The 18,743-nt window shown below is 41.1% G+C and overlaps 1 protein-coding gene across 6 annotated transcripts in view; it reads left to right on the top strand.

Annotated features, from left to right (window-relative positions):
• Window positions 1-18,743, top strand: part of LOC139475854 (protein still life, isoform SIF type 1-like) — a 289,628-nt gene that overhangs the window by 136,918 nt on the left and 133,967 nt on the right. For all 6 annotated transcript variants that reach the window (XM_071259064.1, XM_071259059.1, XM_071259062.1 and 3 more), the window contains 2 exons: window positions 2,136-2,272; window positions 13,087-13,268. In XM_071259064.1, coding sequence (XP_071115165.1) covers window positions 2,181-2,272; window positions 13,087-13,268 — 274 coding nt within the window. In that variant the 5' untranslated portion in view covers window positions 2,136-2,180. The remainder of the gene's footprint in view (window positions 1-2,135; window positions 2,273-13,086; window positions 13,269-18,743) is intronic.

The following is an 18,743-nucleotide window of genomic DNA, read 5'->3' as shown; positions in this document are numbered from 1 at the left end:
ACAGATTCCCATCCATAGAACTTGCTTTTACACATTATGACCAAGTGTGGAATCAAACCTAGGTCTAACCAGCGAGAGGTCAACACTTCAACCACAAGGCCAGGCCATCTCCCCTATGAAGTTATATGATGCTTGTAACAAGATTTCCCTGTTGTTGCATCACATAAGAGGTGGTTGGGTAGCCTTTTGGTTAAAGCGTTTGCTCGTCACACTGAATACCCAGGTTCGATTCCCCACATGGGTACAATGTGTGAAGCCTGTTTCTGGTGTCCCCTGCCATGATATTGCTGGAATATTGCTAAAAAGGGTGTAAAACCACACTTGCTAATTCTCTCACTCACTATCAAAACCACCCACTCACCCACTCACCCACCCACCCACCCACACATGGTTACAATGTGTGAAGCCTGTTTCTGGTGTTTCCAACCGTGATATTGCTGGATTATTGCTAAAAGGGCATAAAACCTCACTCACTCACTCATTCATTCACTCACTCACTCACTCACTCACTCACTCACTCACTCACTCACTCACTCACAAAACCACCCACCCACCCACACACTCACTCACATATCTGTACTTCTCTGTGAAATTTGAAATATTCCTTTTGAAAAAAGTGAATGCCAACATATTGTTTCTCTGACATTCGTGCCAGACAGCAGATCACACAGGCATAAGGAAATAAAATCTGTTGTTTTTGATTCTGCTTCCTAATAATTGTTATGCGCTGATCGGGGAGCACGATATGGGGCAGGATATGTTTCCTGTAAGTACATACTATAGCGTGTCAGTGGCGGAAATCTTGTGAGTCAATACCTCTAATTGCTGGCTTGTTTCTCATGCTTCAAATTGTTCCTTGTGGTCGGTATGTATCGATTCATGTCTGAAATTCTTATTTCATGTTAGATATTTGATTTATATTTAAAGAAAAAGGCTATTGATTACTAAAGCAAATCTGTAGTGTCTTAAGCTTCAGTTTAAGCAGATGTATGTATTACAAGCAGATATAATAATTTGAATAGATGGAAAAGATTTTCATAGCTGAAGTTATTTATTTTATGAATTTATTTCCAATACATCAGGGGAATAGGTTTCAATCTGTGCTTCTATGTTCTTTATAAAATGTCATTTGACATGAGTAAACATTATCCATGTGTGGTCTTCTACAAGTGTAGAACCAGTATATCTCCAGCCATATGTATAGCTGTTATCTCAGTCAGTTATGCACATATGTAATTTCATAATATAAAAGCTGGTAGCACATAATACTTTAAGAAATCTATAGATATTGTAATAGCTAACACCAAACTTAAATTTATTTAATTATAATGATCAAACCAACAAATTTTTAAAAAAAACCTTCCATTTTTTGGAGACATTTTTCTCTGAGATTTTCGGTCTGAAGGATATTTATATCCCCTAGGCACTGACATTTCAGTTTGTGTGTTCATGCACAGATACATAATAGTATCCACTATGGTGTCTGTTTTTTTATCCTTGTAATACATTTGTGAAGCCTATGAGCCTCCAGAGGCTCTTGCATCACATGCCAGCAATCCCATGAGCCTCTGACGTTCAGATTTTCAACGAACAAAATTGTGTCAACTTTGAAATCAATCCATCTGCATTAAGTTAATTCAGGGAATGGTTGCCATATCGGTAAAGTGGCGTCAGTGTCTCCGGTGAACTGATCTCTTGAACTCTGAAAGTGACTGCATATCATTGTTGGGTGCTACTTTCCTTTAGAATCCCCGATTTGTCACCTTGACCCCTGGGAAGAGTTTTTGTAAAATAGAAAGGACTTTGCTGACAGTTGCTTTGAACTTTCACTCCATGGTGTAAGGAACTTAATATGGGTCTGTAAATGGCTAAATCTCATGAACCCATCCTCTTTTTTATGATGTGAAAGATTTAATTTTATCTTCTTTTCCCGATGCTGGTACTGGTGGCTAGATGTGTTCCTGTGTGGGCAAAGTAATCATTGATTGTCTATGGTGATCTGAAGTTGTGTTACTTACATGGATTTTTTAAAGAGGAGTAGAAGTTAAGCCAGTTTCTTAATTTGCACTTTGAAGAGACAGCATGGAAAATGTGTGTATTTTTAACTGTGTAACAGTTGTCTCCCTTTGTTTCAGATCGGGCAGGATGAGACATGCACATCCTGCGAGATGAGTTGAATCATGGGAAATAAGCTTTGCGCACCCTTACTGAAACGGAGCTATCGGAATGACAACTACCCTTGGAACCTCAGGAAGGATTCCCATCTCCTCAGGTAAGCACAGAATGTGGGTTTCAAATGTGAATTTACCACCATCAAATCTACCTTGATGAAAATAAACATGAACTCTTACATTTTAGAGAATACTTATTGCAGGAATTCATGGACAACTCTGCATTTTGTAACCTACGATTGTACAGATCATTATTACAAAATGCCGACTTAATATTAGCAATAGTGATACATCCATCAAATAAGCTGTTGAGATCAGAGGTGGTTATTGTGATTTGAAACCCCTGATTGACCAATCAGAATCAAGTATTTTCCAAAGTTCTGGTTGAATTCAGATTCTCAAAAATAATTGGTGGGTTCCTCAGTGTTTTTTACAAACCAAGTGATATCGGTTTGCTGAGTGGGCAGTATCTTTCCTCTCCAGACAGGTTTGAAATTCACGACACACAAAATGGGATCACTACAGGAAAAAAAACATTCTAAATGTGGTTTGTTAATTCACGATGAAGAGGCATTGAGGTAGCCTGGTGGTTGAAACCTGTTGATAATTATGAAAGAACATGGTGTGGAGTCCATTCCCCATCATCATAGATAATGCCTAGCTTGGTAAACAATCATTTATCACACAAGATCTGTCATATCAAGTCATTAAAAGAGTATGGAGAATCAATGTATACATTCAGATCATTTATCTCCAGTTGGTGATAGGCCTTTGATACTGCTTAAGTATTCACTGAAATTGTATGAGTTTTCCTGTGTTCTGCTTTACTGGTAGCTGCAGCAGTCTTCATGTATTGGTGGTGTTCAGTGAGTGAGTGAGTGAGTAAGTTGGGTTTAACGCCGCTTTTCACACTATTCCAGTTATATCGCAGCGTGTCAGCTTAGTGTGGGAGGAAAGCCCGAAGTGATGCAGGTCTCAGACGTTTACCACTTCGGTGAAACCCACAAGCACGGGTATGGTGCTGACAAACCTAGAAACATAATCGGGGCGAACCGGGATTCGAACCCACAATCATAGGTTTCTGGCATGCCCAAGGGACGCAACTCTGCACATCGAATCGCAGGGCCTTAGACGACTGGGCCACCCGTGACCCCGGTGGTGTTCAGAGTTCTTGAACATAGCTTAAGGTGCACCATCAAAGCTGCAACGCTAGAGTTGGACCATAGGCGTTTAATCTTCAGAGTTGCACCAGCAGTGTTGTATCAGTAGTGTTGCACCATCAGAGCTGCACCATCAACATTATACCATGAGTTGCGTTTGCAAAGTTGCAGCACCAGAGATCAACATTGGAGTTGCACCATGAGATTAGCACAATAAAAGCTGCATTGAGGATTGTATATTTTACCTTGGCCTTTAGTGCTATAATATCATGCATCTACTCCTCTCTCTGGTGATGGCTGTGATTTGATATTAAATCCTGACTCCTACTGAGAGTATAGTCAAGTCTGGGTCCTGGCTGTCTTTGCACTGGGAAAAATCTGAAATATGATAACCGCTTGCCTACAATAATGTTTGCATGTGTAACCAAATAGTTGAATTCGACCACAATCAATAGGGAACTAAAATGTTATTTAGGCATGTCTTGCATGCAGACATTCTAAATCATCCATTCAAGGTACCAATTTCCTGAAACGATCTCTATAAAGAATATTCCCTAACTCAATCTCTCCGTAGCGTACTTGAAGCTCAGTAAAGTCTATTTCTTCCCTGTATGCCGGTTCCCAGGGACATACATTATTGAAATTTGGGAAGAATAATGGAAAGAAAGTGAGCTTTAGGGCACCATTACGAATAATCAATGTAGATGGAGCGGCTTTGAAAGGAAAAAATGCCAACATGAAGGAAATATGGTTTCGAGGCTCTGTGATAGAGGTTCCGTTTGTAGAAGAGAGGAAAAGGGTTTGCATTTAAAAGTAGAACACACCTTACAAACCACTCTCCTTTGTAATGAGTGAGTGAGTATGGTTTTACGCCGCTTTTAACAATATTCCAGCAATATCACAGCGGGGGACACCAGAAATGGGCTTCACACATTGTATCCATGTGGGGAATTGAATACTGGTCTTCGGCGTGACGAGCGAACGCTTTAACCACTAGGCTACCCGACCGCCATGTCTTCGTAATGAAGTGCATCAGACATGTAAACAAACTTACATAAGCAGTACATAGATAATTAGAGGAAGATACAGATGCGTCTTCAGCAGCTATAATAACATCCTTGCAGTACAGTTATGTTAATACTTTCGAAACATGGCGGTGTAGGTTCAGGCAGTGTGACTTGACTATTGACTTAAGCTATTTATGATGTTTCTCATCAAAATGATTGTATGGTTATATGTCCAGGCTCAAATTGCAGTGATTATTTCTTTCATTCTGTTGGACTGATCCATTCAATCCGATTACTTTATATTGATTGTTTTTTACATGGATTGGATGGGTAAGACTCTACCATGTTGAATTGACATAAAACGTGAAACTGAAAAGTTATGCTTGTTGGACAATGGTTTGGAAACTGATACTGTGGTTAAAGTTGCCTGTCACTGTGATTCACTTCACTTGAACACATCTGGAGCTGAAATGTTGTGGCAGTAGATATTTGTAACATTGTTTCAGTGTGGCAATACCAATCTGGAGTCTGTTATACATGGGCTGAAGCCTTTTGCGGGACTCATTCATTGTGGCTGAACTGATATGTTAACTGAAACATTGTGGCTGAACTGATCTGTTAAACTGAAACATTGTGGCTGAACTGATCTGTTAAACTGAAACATTGTGGCTGAACTGATATGTTAACTGAAACATTGTGGCTGAACTGATCTGTTAAACTGAAACATTGTGGCTGAACTGATATGTTAAACTGAAATAGCGTGGCTGAACTGATCTCTTAAACTGAAATATTGTGGCTGAAGTGATCTGTTAAACTGAAACATTGTGGCTGAACTGATCTGTTAAACTGAAACATTGTGGCTGAACTGATATGTTAAACTGAAATAGCGTGGCTGAACTGATCTCTTAAACTGAAATATTGTGGCTGAAGTGATCTGTTAAACTGAAACATTGTGGCTGAACTGATCTGTTAAACTGAAACATTGTGGCTGAACTGATCTGTTAAACTGAAACATTGTGGCTGAACTGATATGTTAAACTGAAATATTGTGGCTGAACCGATCTGTTAAACTGAAACATTGTGGCTGAACTGATATGTTAAACTGAAATATTGTGGCTGAACTGATATGTTGAACTGAAATATTGTGTCTGAACTGATATGTTAAACTGAAATATTGTGGCTGAACCGATCTGTTTAACTGAAACTTTGTGGCTGAACTGATATGTTAAACTGAAATATTGTGGCTGAACTGATATGTTAAACTGAAACATTGTGTCTGAACTGATATGTTAAACTGAAATATTGTGGCTGAACTGATATGTTAAACTGAAATATTGTGGCAGAGATAATCTATAACACTGAACATTGTGGTAGAATTGATCTGTAAAACTGAAACATTGTGAAAGAGCTCATCTGTAAAACTGAAACATTGTGGCAGAGCTAATCTATGAAACTGAAACATTGTAGCAGAGCTAATCTATTAAACTGAAACATTGTCTCAGAACTAATCTATTAAGCTGAAACACTACAGAAGAGTTTACATACTGATGTGTGAAGTATTTCACTGTTTTTGGATGTGATGAATTCCTAAGTTTGTGTTTCAAGTATACAGATGTGTGTGTGTGTGTGTGTGTCGAGTATTTGTCAAGTATTCTGGTATGTGTGTGTGTGTGTTCATGTGTTTGTCAAGTATTCTGTGGTGTGTGTGTGTGTGTGTGTGTGTGTGTGTGTGTGTGTGTGTGTGTGTGTGTGTGTGTGTGTGTGTGTGTGTGTGTGTGTGTTCATGTGTTTGTCAAGTATTCTGGTATGTGTGTGTGTACGTGTGTCTGTGTGTAATCTCCAGTCTTGCCGGCAATGCAGCAGACTTGTGTAGTGTATAATCAGAGCTGGTAGTACATGCCTTATCCACCACACATCCCTGTTCATCTTCATTTGTGTCACGGCAGGAGTACCATCAGCTGAAGTGCCCAATTACTTAGTGTTGATAATGAACACATCCCTGTTAGGGAGATATGGTTGGGTGGTACTTGTACATGCTGCCAGACCTATGCTAATATCACAATAACTCCCTCTCATCATCATCATCATCATCATCATCATCATCAAGCAGGGGTTGCTGAAGACCTATTCACAACCCTGATCTTCACGGGTTATATAATATGTACTGACAGACTTCTGGCAACATTTTATCACTTAAGTGAAATAACACTTAAAGCTCCCAGTTGGCCTCCATGACGCCATGGTTTACACACTAAGGTCATGATAATAAATATACGATAAATAACAACTGGGCTTCCTTGTTCTCCCAGCCTACTGGGATTTTCAAAAAGATAATTACATTTTGAAAGTAGGTTGAAAATATAATAGTAACTCTTTTTTATGATGTTACCTCTGTTGGCAATCTCATTCAAATCAGATCTTAGTCCTCAATAAACAAAGATCTAAGGATCATCATCACCACCACCACCACCACCACCACCACCATCATCATCATCATCATCATCATCATCATCATCATCACTTTATCATCATCATCATCATCATCATCAACATCACTTTATCATCATCATCATCATCATCATCACCATATTTATTTACAATAATATAGTTACTATTATTATAGTTATATGTATTATTCTGAACACCAACCATTGTTAATAATGTTTGAACTTGTTACGATGTGTGGATGTCAGTGTGTAGATATGTGTAGAGAGTTAGCGAGGCAGGACTGATGGCGAGCTGCCATGCTTGTCAATGCAGAAAACACAGCATATTCATCGCCAGTCTTGGTCTAGAAATCCAAACTTCATGCGTTGTTTATGTGAAGACTAAAATAAATTCCTCCTTTTAAGACATGTTGATAAAGGGCTTGTGTTTGCCACAAGATGTTTTTGGCAATTTTGGTAATGCGTGACGTTAACGTTGTTGTTGGCAATTGTCTGATTGAACAGCAGAGAGACTGGCATCAAGACTATAAGATGGCGGCGGGGAGCTGGGCCACAGGGAGCCCAAGGATATAGAAGCATGGCATATCCAAACACCCTGTGGGACTGTTGTTCTTGTATTTGCATAAGGAATAGTTTTTGTATTTAGGTAGACAGAATTATTTCCTTCACGAAAACAGTATTTAACCGACATCTTTGAACCAGGTCATTGTGGCAAGACGGACATGTTGTTTTGTGCAAGAAACTCATCGACATGGAAAAGCCGTGTTATTGGAAGATGGTTGCTTTGTATCTTCATCAAAATAAAAAAAATGTTTTATTATTGTAAGTTGATTAGATTGACTCTTATGAGGAACATATAGCTATTTTATTCCCATGGATTTTTTCTTAGGGACATGAATATTCCGGATTGAATTTCCAATGCAGGTTTTGATTTTCTGGGGAGAATTTAATTATGTGAGTGCTGTTTATGAAAGATGTGCCTGTGGATATTGCTCTTTTGTAGATGTTGTGCAGTGATTGATGACTTCTTGATACTTTTTCCCAACCATGGGATTCAGGGTCAGAATTACGTCCCCAGCACCCACGTCTGTTGTAAAAGTCGACTGGTATTGTTTGTCCAATCACAGTGTGTGAACTGGCAGATTGTGTATCATTGCACTCGGATTTGTTTAAAGAATAAAATCGTTCCAGAAAATAATTTTGTGTCAAGTTTCACAAGAAAAATAATTGTTCAATGGCCATGCCTGAGGACCTGGAAAAAAGTGTTGTTTGTCCTTTCAGCCCTTAAAATACACTTAAACTTGGGTCAAACAATCAAATCTTCAGTTGCCTGGACTATATTTTGTAAATGCAATTACAAACTTGCTGCAACATCTTCTGTTACCGTAGTATGTGTTGAATTAACTGTACAATGTCCACAGAAAGAAGTATAGAATGTTTTAAGACAAAAAAAAAGAAGTACAAATTTGTTGAACTAAAGATATTTGTTGATTCCCTACATCACCATTGAACAGAATACACCACTATTGAACACACCACCATTGAACATGTCACACCACCATTGAACATGTCACACCACCATTGAACATGTCACACCACCATTGAACATGTCACATCACTATTGAACATGTCACACCACCACTGAACATGTCACATCACCATTGAACATGTCACATCACCATTGAACATGTCACACCACCATTGAACAAGTCACACCACCATAGTACATGTCACATCACCACTGAACATGTCACACCACCATTGAACATGTCACACCACCACTGAACATGTCACACCACATCACCATTGAACATGTCACACCACCATTGAACATGTCACACCACCATTGAACATGTCACATCACCATTGAACATGTCACATCACCATTGAACATGTCACACCACCATTGAACATTTCACATCACCAGTGAACATGTCACACCACCACTGAACATGTCACACCACCAGTGATTATGTCACACCACCACTGAACATGTCACACCACCAGTAAACATGTCACACCACCAGTGAACATGTCACACCACCAGTGAACATGTCACATCACCACTGAACATGTCACACCACCATTGAACATGTCACACCACTATTGAACATGTCACAGCACCATTGAACATGTCACATCACCATTGAACATGTCACACCACCATTGAACATGTCACATCACCAGTGAACATGTCACACCACCATTGAACATGTCACACCACCATTGAACATGTCACACCACCATTGAACATGTCACATCACCATTGAACATGTCACACCACCATTGAACATGTCACACCACCAGTGAACATGTCACACCACCATTGAACATGTCACATCACCATTGAACATGTCACACCACCATTGAACATGTCACATCACCAGTGAACATGTCACACCACCATTGAACATGTCACACCACCATTGAACATGTCACACCACCAGTGAACATGTCACATCACCATTGAACATGTCACACCACCATTGAACATGTCACACCACCAGTGAACATGTCACACCACCATTGAACATGTCACATCACCATTGAACATGTCACACCACCATTGAACATGTCACACCACCAGTGAACATGTCACATCACCATTGAACATGTCACACCACCATTGAACATGTCACACCACCATTGAACATGTCACACCACCAGTGAACATGTCACACCACCATTGAACATGTCACGCCACCAGTGAACATGTCACACCACCATTGAACATGTCACACCACCATTGAACATGTCACACCACCATTGAACATGTCACACCACCATTGAACATGTCACACCACCATTGAACATGTCACATCACCACTGAACATGTCACATTTAACAATCACATTAAAGAACTTTGAACGTGTCAAACATTTCGATAAATTGATTGTGTCCTACACATTTTATGAGGGAGAAAGTACCGAAACATGTCATCTTGGAAATGAAACTATTTTAAGATATTTTCAATTAGACTGCCTTTTGATTAATAATATATAAGAGCCCAGAGAATCTCTTCAAACTGAAGAAATATAGACATGACAAAGAACTGTAGATTTGCTTGGTAGTTTCAGAGATGTTTCAATGCCTGTGTAAGAGATGAAGGCAGCTTGTTGAAGCACTCCTACAAGCCCTGCATGGGAGATCCGACATTTAGCATCAATTGTTATTTTCCCAGGGGCTTGGCATTGAATCAAACCCTCTCTTCCTCCTCTACCATAAATATTTAGCTTACTGTGTTGAGAAGTGCTCCAAAGTCGTCAGCTTTTTAATGAGGTTAAAAAGCGCAACAATTTGCGATGTGTTTAACCTGTCAGGAGTGCTATTTTGTGTAGATTGAGAAGGACTGCTTAGCATTACATATCACATTTCACAGGTAATACTGTTTCCCCAACAACTACTACCAAGCAGCTTTTCCTGTTTTTCAAAAATGATGAAACGCTTGTGGAATTTGTTTATAGTATAAACACTCCAGACAGAAATATACCATCCCGGTAATCCAGTAATAGCACAGGCCTTCTTTGTTATGTGCCAGTGATGATTTATTCATACACATATTCAAAATACATCTGATGAGTTTTCTTCTTTACGATGGGTTATCGTGCTTCTTTTGCAGCCCTAACAACATAATATAAAAGTGGACAAACCTGTTGTCTTGTCCAAGGGCTGTTCGTGTTGTGCTAAGAAATACATTGTCGAACACCTCGACCACACTTGTTAGTGTTGGAGGGCCTGAGTTCTCTCAGTCACTGAAGTTGATAAAAGATATGTCTTTTTTCTATCATGTACTGATGTAAGAAAGTGTGCTCTTGTGTTGAGGGCATTCCCTATGGAAGAAAGAGAGGAATATTTAGCCATGGATATTTTGTATAATCAGTGAAATCTTAAATTATTAGACTTTTATGATTGGTTGTGTGCTTACTTAATGCATGTACAGTTTCATGTTTTGAGAAATTGTGTTATATGTTTTGCAAACAAAGGAATGGAGATATGGAGTTTACTGGTCTGTTTATACTGTCTTAGCATCTCTGTTGCGGGGAAGACCATTTCATGGCCATTGATCAGCTCACTGGAAGTTGTCTGAGAATGTATGCTTGACTAGCCCAGTGGACAACAAATGCACATATAGATGGTTGCTTTTATGTTTAGACAAGTGTCACTCAGTTATTAAGGGTACATGGTGTTTGGTCACTGTTATTAAGGGTACATGGTTTAGGGTCACTGTTATTAAGGGTACATGGTGTGGAGTCACTGTTATTAAGGGTACATGGTGTGGGGTCACTGTTATTAAGGGTACATGGTGTAGGGTCACTGTTATTATGGGTACATGGTGTAGAGTCACTGTTAATAAGGGTACATGGTGTTTGGTCACTGTTATTAAGGGTACATGGTGTGGGGTCACTGTTATTAAGGGTACATGGTGTAGGGTCACTGTTATTATGGGTACACGGTGTAGAGTCACTGTTATTAAGGGTACATGGTGTTTGGTCACTGTTATTAAGGGTACATGGTGTGGGGTCACTGTTATTAAGGGTACATGGTTTAGGGTCACTGTTATTAAGGGTACATGATGTGGAGTCACTGTTATTAAGGGTACATGGTGTGGGGTCACTGTTATTAAGGGTACATGGTGTAGGGTCACTGTTATTATGGGTACATGGTGTAGAGTCACTGTTAATAAGGGTACATGGTGTTTGGTCACTGTTATTAAGGGTACATGGTGTGGGGTCACTGTTATTAAGGGTACATGGTGTAGGGTCACTGTTATTATGGGTACACGGTGTAGAGTCACTGTTATTAAGGGTACATGGTGTTTGGTCACTGTTATTAAGGGTACATGGTGTGGGGTCACTGTTATTAAGGGTACATGGTGTAGGGTCACTGTTATTAAGGGTACATGGTGTGGGGTCACTGTTAATAAGGGTACATGGTGTAGGGTCACTGTTATTAAGGGTACATGGTGTTTGGTCACTGTTATTAAGGGTACATGATGTAGAGTCACTGTTATTAAGGGTACATGGTGTAGAGTCACTGTTATTAAGGGTACATGGTGTTTGGTCACTGTTATTAAGGGTACATGGTGTGGGGTCACTGTTATTCAGGGTACATGGTGTAGGATCACTGTTATTTAGGGTACATGGTATAGGGTCATTGTTATTAAGGGTACATGGTGTAGGGTCATTGTTATTAAGGGTGCATGATGTAGGGTCACTGTTATTAAGAGTGCATGATGTAGGGTCACTGTTATTAAGGGTACATGGTGTAGGGTCACTGTTATTAAGGGTACATGGTGTGGGGTCACTGTTAATAAGGGTACATGGTGTGGGGTCACTGTTATTAAGGGTACATGGTGTGGGGTCACTGTTAATAAGGGTACATGGTGTGGGGTCACTGTTATTAAGGGTACATGGTGTGGGGTCACTGTTAATAAGGGTACATGGTGTGGGGTCACTGTTATTAAGGGTACATGGTGTGGGGTCACTGTTATTAAGGGTACATGGTGTGGGATCACTGTTATTAAGGGTACATGGTGTAGGGTAATTGTTATTAAGGGTATATGGTGTGGGATCACTGTTATTCAGGGTACATGGTGTGGGGTAATTGTTATTAAGGGTACATGGTGTGGGGTTATTGTCATTTAGGGTACATGGTGTGGGGTAATTGTTATTTAGGGTACATGATGTGAGGTAATTGTTATTTAGGGTACATACTGTAGGGTGATTGTTATTAAGGGTACATGTAGTAGGGTCACTGTTATTAAGATTTCTTGGCTTCAGACAATGAGTGAGTTAAGTGAGTTAATATTTAACGTCACATCAGCAGTATTTCAGACAATGAACCCATGACGGGAATCAGTGTGCTTTGACCACTAACTACTCCGCCTTCCTGTAAAGTCCTAGAATGACAGATAACTTGCTGTAATACTGATATGGTGTTATGATATTATGTGGTGGTGTTATCTCCGCTTATGACGTATCTCCCTTATGACTTGTTATCTTCCATTTACAAGAAACTTGAAATGTGCCTCTGACCCAAAATGTCACAACAAACATCGCTTGTTTGTAAACATAACAGTCAGTATTTTGTGAGTTCAACTCTAAGTTTGGTTGTGGCCACCTAGCACAGTGGCAGCGATAGCATAGAGAGCTCCACGAACGGGCTATCGCTGTGAGGGCCCTGCTTGTTATCTCCCCTGATGACTTATCTCCCCTGATGACTTGTTATCTCCCCTGATGACTTGTTATCTCCCCTGATGACTTGTTGTCTCCCCTGATTGCATGTTATTTCAATGTTACAGACTGTGGGCTGATGTCTTCCGTGTCCATGGAGACGGCGAGTACATGCGATGGCAGCGTGTGTCTGATGACGTCGTCCCCATCAACATCACCTGCATCGAAGACAACCCGAACACTATCTTCCAGATAACTGCCTACAATCGGCAGGTGGAGAAGATCTTCGATGTCAAAATCATACAACCAGGTAAGTCAAGGTGCTTCACTGTAACAAGGGGCCTGGTTTGGAATGTTGCACAGCTACCTCTTGATCTCGCTCACTGTAAGAAGGGGCCAGGTTTGGAATGTTGTACAGCTACCTCTTGATCTCGCTCACTGTAACAAGGGGCCAAGTTTGGAATGTTGTACAGCTACCTCTTGATCTTGCTCACTGTAACAAGGGGCCAGGTTTGGAATGTTGTACAGCTACCTCTTGATCTCGCTCACTGTAACAAGGGGCCAGGTTTGGAATGTTGTACAGCTACCTCTTGATCTCGCTCACTGTAAGAAGGGGCCAGGTTTGGAATGTTGCACAGCTACCTCTTGATCTCGCTCACTGTAACAAGGGGCCTGGTTTGGAATGTTGCACAGCTACCTCTTGATCTCGCTCACTCTAACAAGGGGCCAGGTTTGGAATGTTGTACAGCTACCTCTTGATCTTGCTCACTGTAACAAGGGGCCAGGTTTGGAATGTTGTACAGCTACCTCTTGATCTCGCTCACTGTAACAAGGGGCCAGGTTTGGAATGTTGTACAGCTACCTCTTGATCTCGCTCACTGTAACAAGGGGCCAAGTTTGGAATGTTGCACAGCTACCTCTTGATCTCGCTCACTGTAAGAAGGGGCCAGGTTTGGAATGTTGCACAGCTACCTCTTGATCTCGCTCACTCTAACAAGGGGCCTGGTTTGGAATGTTGCACAGCTACCTCTTGATCTCGCTCACTCTAACAAGGGGCCAGGTTTGGAATGTTGTACAGCTACCTCTTGATCTTGATCACTGTAACAAGGGGCCAGGTTTGGAATGTTGCACAGCTACCTCTTGATCTCGCTCACTGTAACAAGGGGCCAAGTTTGGAATGTTGTACAGCTACCTCTTGATCTCGCTCACTGTAACAAGGTGCAACATTTGGAATGTTGCACAGCTACCTCTTGATCTCGCTCACTGTAACATGGGGCCTGGTTTGGAATGTTGTACAGCTACCTCTTGATCTCGCTCACTGTAACAAGGTGCAACATTTGGAATGTTGCACAGCTACCTCTTGATCTCGCTCACTGTAAGAAGGGGCCAGGTTTGGAATGTTGTACAGCTACCTCTTGATCTCGCTCACTGTAACAAGGTGCAACATTTGGAATGTTGCACAGCTACCTCTTGATCTCGCTCACTGTAACAAGGGGCAAGGTTTTGAATGTTGCACAGCTACCTCTTGATCTCGCTCACTGTAACAGAAGCTAAGTTGGAATGTTGCACAGCTACCTCTTGATCTCGCTCACTGTAACAAGGGGCCAAGTTTGGAATGTTGTACAGCTACCTCTTGATCTCGCTCACTGTAAGAAGGGGCCAAGTTTGGAATGTTGCACAGCTACCTCTTGATCTCGCTCACTGTAACAAGGGGCCAAGTTTGGAATATTGCACAGCTACCTCTTGATCTCGCTCACTGTAACAAGGGGCCAGGTTTGGAATGTTGCACAGCTACCTCTTGATCTCGCTCACTGTAACAAGGGGCCAAGTTTGGAATGTTGCACAGCTACCTCTTGATCTCGCTCACTGTAACAAGGGGCCAGGTTTGGAATGTTGCACAGCTACCTCTTGATCTCGCTCACTGTAACAAGGGGCCAGGTTTGGAATGTTGCACAGCTACCTCTTGATCTCGCTCACTGTAACAAGGGGCCAAGTTTGGAATGTTGCACAGCTACCTCTTGATCTCGCTCACTGTAACAAGGGGCCAAGTTTGGAATGTTGCACAGCTACCTCTTGATCTCGCTCACTGTAACAAGGGGCCAAGTTTGGAATGTTGCACAGCTACCTCTTGATCTCGCTCACTGTAACAAGGGGCCAAGTTTGGAATGTTGCACAGCTACCTCTTGATCTCGCTCACTGTAACAAGGGGCCAGGTTTGGAATGTTGCACAGCTACCTCTTGATCTCGCTCACTGTAACAAGGGGCCAAGTTTGGAATGTTGCACAGCTACCTCTTGATCTCGCTCACTGTAACAAGGGGCCAAGTTTGGAATGTTGCACAGCTACCTCTTGATCTCGCTCACTGTAACAAGGGGCCAAGTTTGGAATGTTGCACAGCTACCTCTTGATCTCGCTCACTGTAAGAAGGGGCCAGGTTTGGAATGTTGCACAGCTACCTCTTGATCTCGCTCACTGTAACAAGGGGCCAAGTTTGGAATGTTGCACAGCTACCTCTTGATCTCGCTCACTGTAACAAGGGGCCAAGTTTGGAATGTTGTACAGCTACCTCTTGATCTCGCTCACTGTAACAAGGGGCCAAGTTTGGAATGTTGCACAGCTACCTCTTGATCTCGCTCACTGTAACAAGGGGCCAAGTTTGGAATGTTGTACAGCTTCCTCTTGATCTCGCTCTCTGTAACAAGGGGCCAGGTTTGGAATGTTGTACAGCTACCAATTATCAGAGGGTAGGTTTTTTGTTTGGTTGTTGTTGATCTCTGCAATCAGCAATATTCCAGCTATATGACGGCAGTCTGTAAATAATCGCAATTGGAATATGATGACATCAATCAACCAAGTCAGCAAACCTGACCACCTGATCCCGCTAGTCGCCTCTTATGACTAGCACAGTCACATTTTACAGCGAGCATGGTCTGCTGAAGACCTATTCTACCTGATTCTAATCGATCTTTACAGGTCACAGAGGGTAGGGGGTGCCAGTAAGATGAAGGGGGATCCCAAGGAAATGGCCATGAAAGAGGGGGGGGGGAATGTGGGCGCCAAAATTTATCACAACTATATGGAGGGCATGAAAAAAGTACACAGTTCTATTTTTTCAAATAATTTTTTTTAAATTTGGACATGATTTAAGGACTTGTTATGGATTATAGGGAGGGGTGTGTGAAAAAATGTTACATAAAATGGGGAGATGTGGTGTCGTTCCAGCATTGACTTAGTGTGCTGATGTCCCGTTTCCCAGACTACAAGACTATAGGGGGTATTGTAAAGAACAAGCCACACACATCTCTAAATGACGGGTGATCTTTCCCTAATAAATTAATTTTTAAAGTTCATCCCAATGTTAGGAACTTACAAGACAAATTCACCCGCAACAGATGATGGCTTATTTAACGCAGCACGTAAGTTATTATCTGAATATGTATATGGCCACCGCCCGACACCGCTGAGGGCAGAAGCTTTTATATCACATGACAGGGAAGCCATACTTTGGTTGTAACAGATCCCAGATAGACATATGGTCTTTACAACGAATCTCTAGTGGGAGGTCAGGTCATTTGATTATCACTGCATGCATATCTATCAACCTGTCCATGTGGCCCTTAAAAACTAACAACAATTTTTCCACTAATTCAACATCCTGACCTATGCGGAAGTTGAGCCATTTTATCATTTCAGTACCCCAATTTACTCATTTCAAGGGCCCTTACAGCAAATATGAGGCTCCTCAATATGAAATGTTGTACTGTACTGTGAGATTTGATCATTACTTGAATTACAACCCCTGAAGATCCAGGATAGAATAGGTCTTCAGCAACCCATGCTTGCCGTGAAGATCCGGGATAGAATAGGTCCTTTGCAGCAACCCATGCTTGCCATGAAGATCCAGGATAGAATAGGTCTTCAGCAACCGTTGCTTGCCGTGAAGATCCAGGATAGAATAGGTCTACAGCAACCCATGCTTGCCGTGAAGATCCAGGATAGAATAGGTCTTCAGCAACCGATGCTTGCCGTGAAGATCCAGGATAGAATAGGTCTGCAGCAACCCATGCTTGCCGTGCAGATCAAGGATAGTATAGGTCTTCAGCAACCCATGCTTGCTGTAAAGATCCGAGGTAGAATAGGTCTTCAGCAACCCATGCTTGCCGTGAAAGGCGACTATGCTTGTCGTAGGATCTGGTGGTCAGACTCGCTGACTTGGTTGATGCATGTCATTGATTCCAATTGCGTAGATCGATGCTCCTAATATCAATCACTGGATTGTGTGGTCCAGACTCAATTATTTACAGACAGCCGTCATATAGCTGGAATATTGCTGAGTGCTGCGTTAAACAACAAACAAACAAACATACAAACTTTATATTTCTTGTTAAGAATGTCGTATATTAAATATTATCGTGCATCCCTCGGGAGACAATATATAATTTTTCTGCATGCATTGTACACATTTGTGGGTACTGGATGCACATATCTGTGTCATGTAAAACCCTGCATCAGCATTATTTTAGTAAAGTTTTCGGTTTAAAAACCATGTCATCAATTCTGCAATTCATCAAAGCTATATACAAAAGCAATTTGGCAAAGACTGTTTAGTATAGCAATACGTTTATAAGAAGTGGGACTCTTTTTATCGCGACTGGTAATTGCCTTGTAGAACAAGCAGTGAGGAGATGAGTATTGGGCACCCAAGTGAGCACTAAGGGAGGAGAGTGTCAGAAACTAGACAATAAACAATGAGCTACGAGAATTATGGATTCCCTGTCCAAAGTTAAATAATCTTGGCCATCCCAAGCTTTTGGTGAGAGTCTTACAGTTTACAGTAACGAGCAGTGGGAGATCTGTAATTCCCAGTTATGTAGGCTCGTCCATAAGATCGAACACAATAACTTTCGATATTAAAGATGTGCATTTAACAATTCTCTAAGATGATTGGTCTGGTATCATACACTGCGTCGTTGATATGACTCCATTCTCTGTTCAGGATCAGTTGATAACGTTAGATCATCAGAACAGAGCAGACGTCGGTGAAGTTTCTTTCCAGGGCTGACATTTTTACATTCTTCTTAATTTTACATGGTTCTTTTGTTTTTTAAAATGAAAATGGGTAATACCAAGTAACAAAAAAACAATGATGGATTGTCTGATCATGATCGTGATTGAAGGATGAACATCCTTGCTGGAGGCTGTTGCTTCTGCTGTTCATTCACAAACTCTGTACCCTTCTGCCATTTAAAGGGGGACTGTGCTCCAAGTCTGGAGCTCATTTCCAGCTTAGGTCTAAAGGTTGTAATTTGTGGTATGTGTGAAATTATGACACGGTCTCTGTATAATTGGGGCAATCATTCACTGCTAGATTGATATGCATTATTAGCAATAAACAAAGGGCTCTTTGAACTATGTACATATCATTTGCTGGGACTGACAATTTGTGAGAGTGTAGCCTCCCTTTAAAGAACCCTTTTTTATCCTCAATATGTGGAGCCCAGAATATCCTGAATACTTGGATAACCTTTATAACCATGATTATGAGGGGTGTAGGTTGTTTTATGGAGGCTCATGTGATACTGCTCAAACAAATATACCTTGCTGACATGTTTGAATCTGCCGTTGCAAAAAATTTAGAACAAATTGAAAATTGATAGAAAATATCTGTTGAACCGAGGTTAACGCAGATGTGTCATGTGACTTTCATTGACTTGTAAACAACAGCTGTTTGTGTTATGGCAGGGTAAAATGGAATTATCCCCCTCTCAGAAATTTATTTTCATCAC

Source organism: Haliotis cracherodii, unplaced genomic scaffold (assembly GCF_022045235.1).
Source record: "Haliotis cracherodii isolate W230 unplaced genomic scaffold, xgHalCrac1.p SCAF_3, whole genome shotgun sequence".
In the NCBI taxonomy this organism is placed as follows: domain Eukaryota; kingdom Metazoa; phylum Mollusca; class Gastropoda; order Lepetellida; family Haliotidae; genus Haliotis; species Haliotis cracherodii.
The sequence above is the reverse complement of the archived record's forward strand: the minus strand, read 5'-3'. Positions and strand labels throughout refer to the sequence as shown.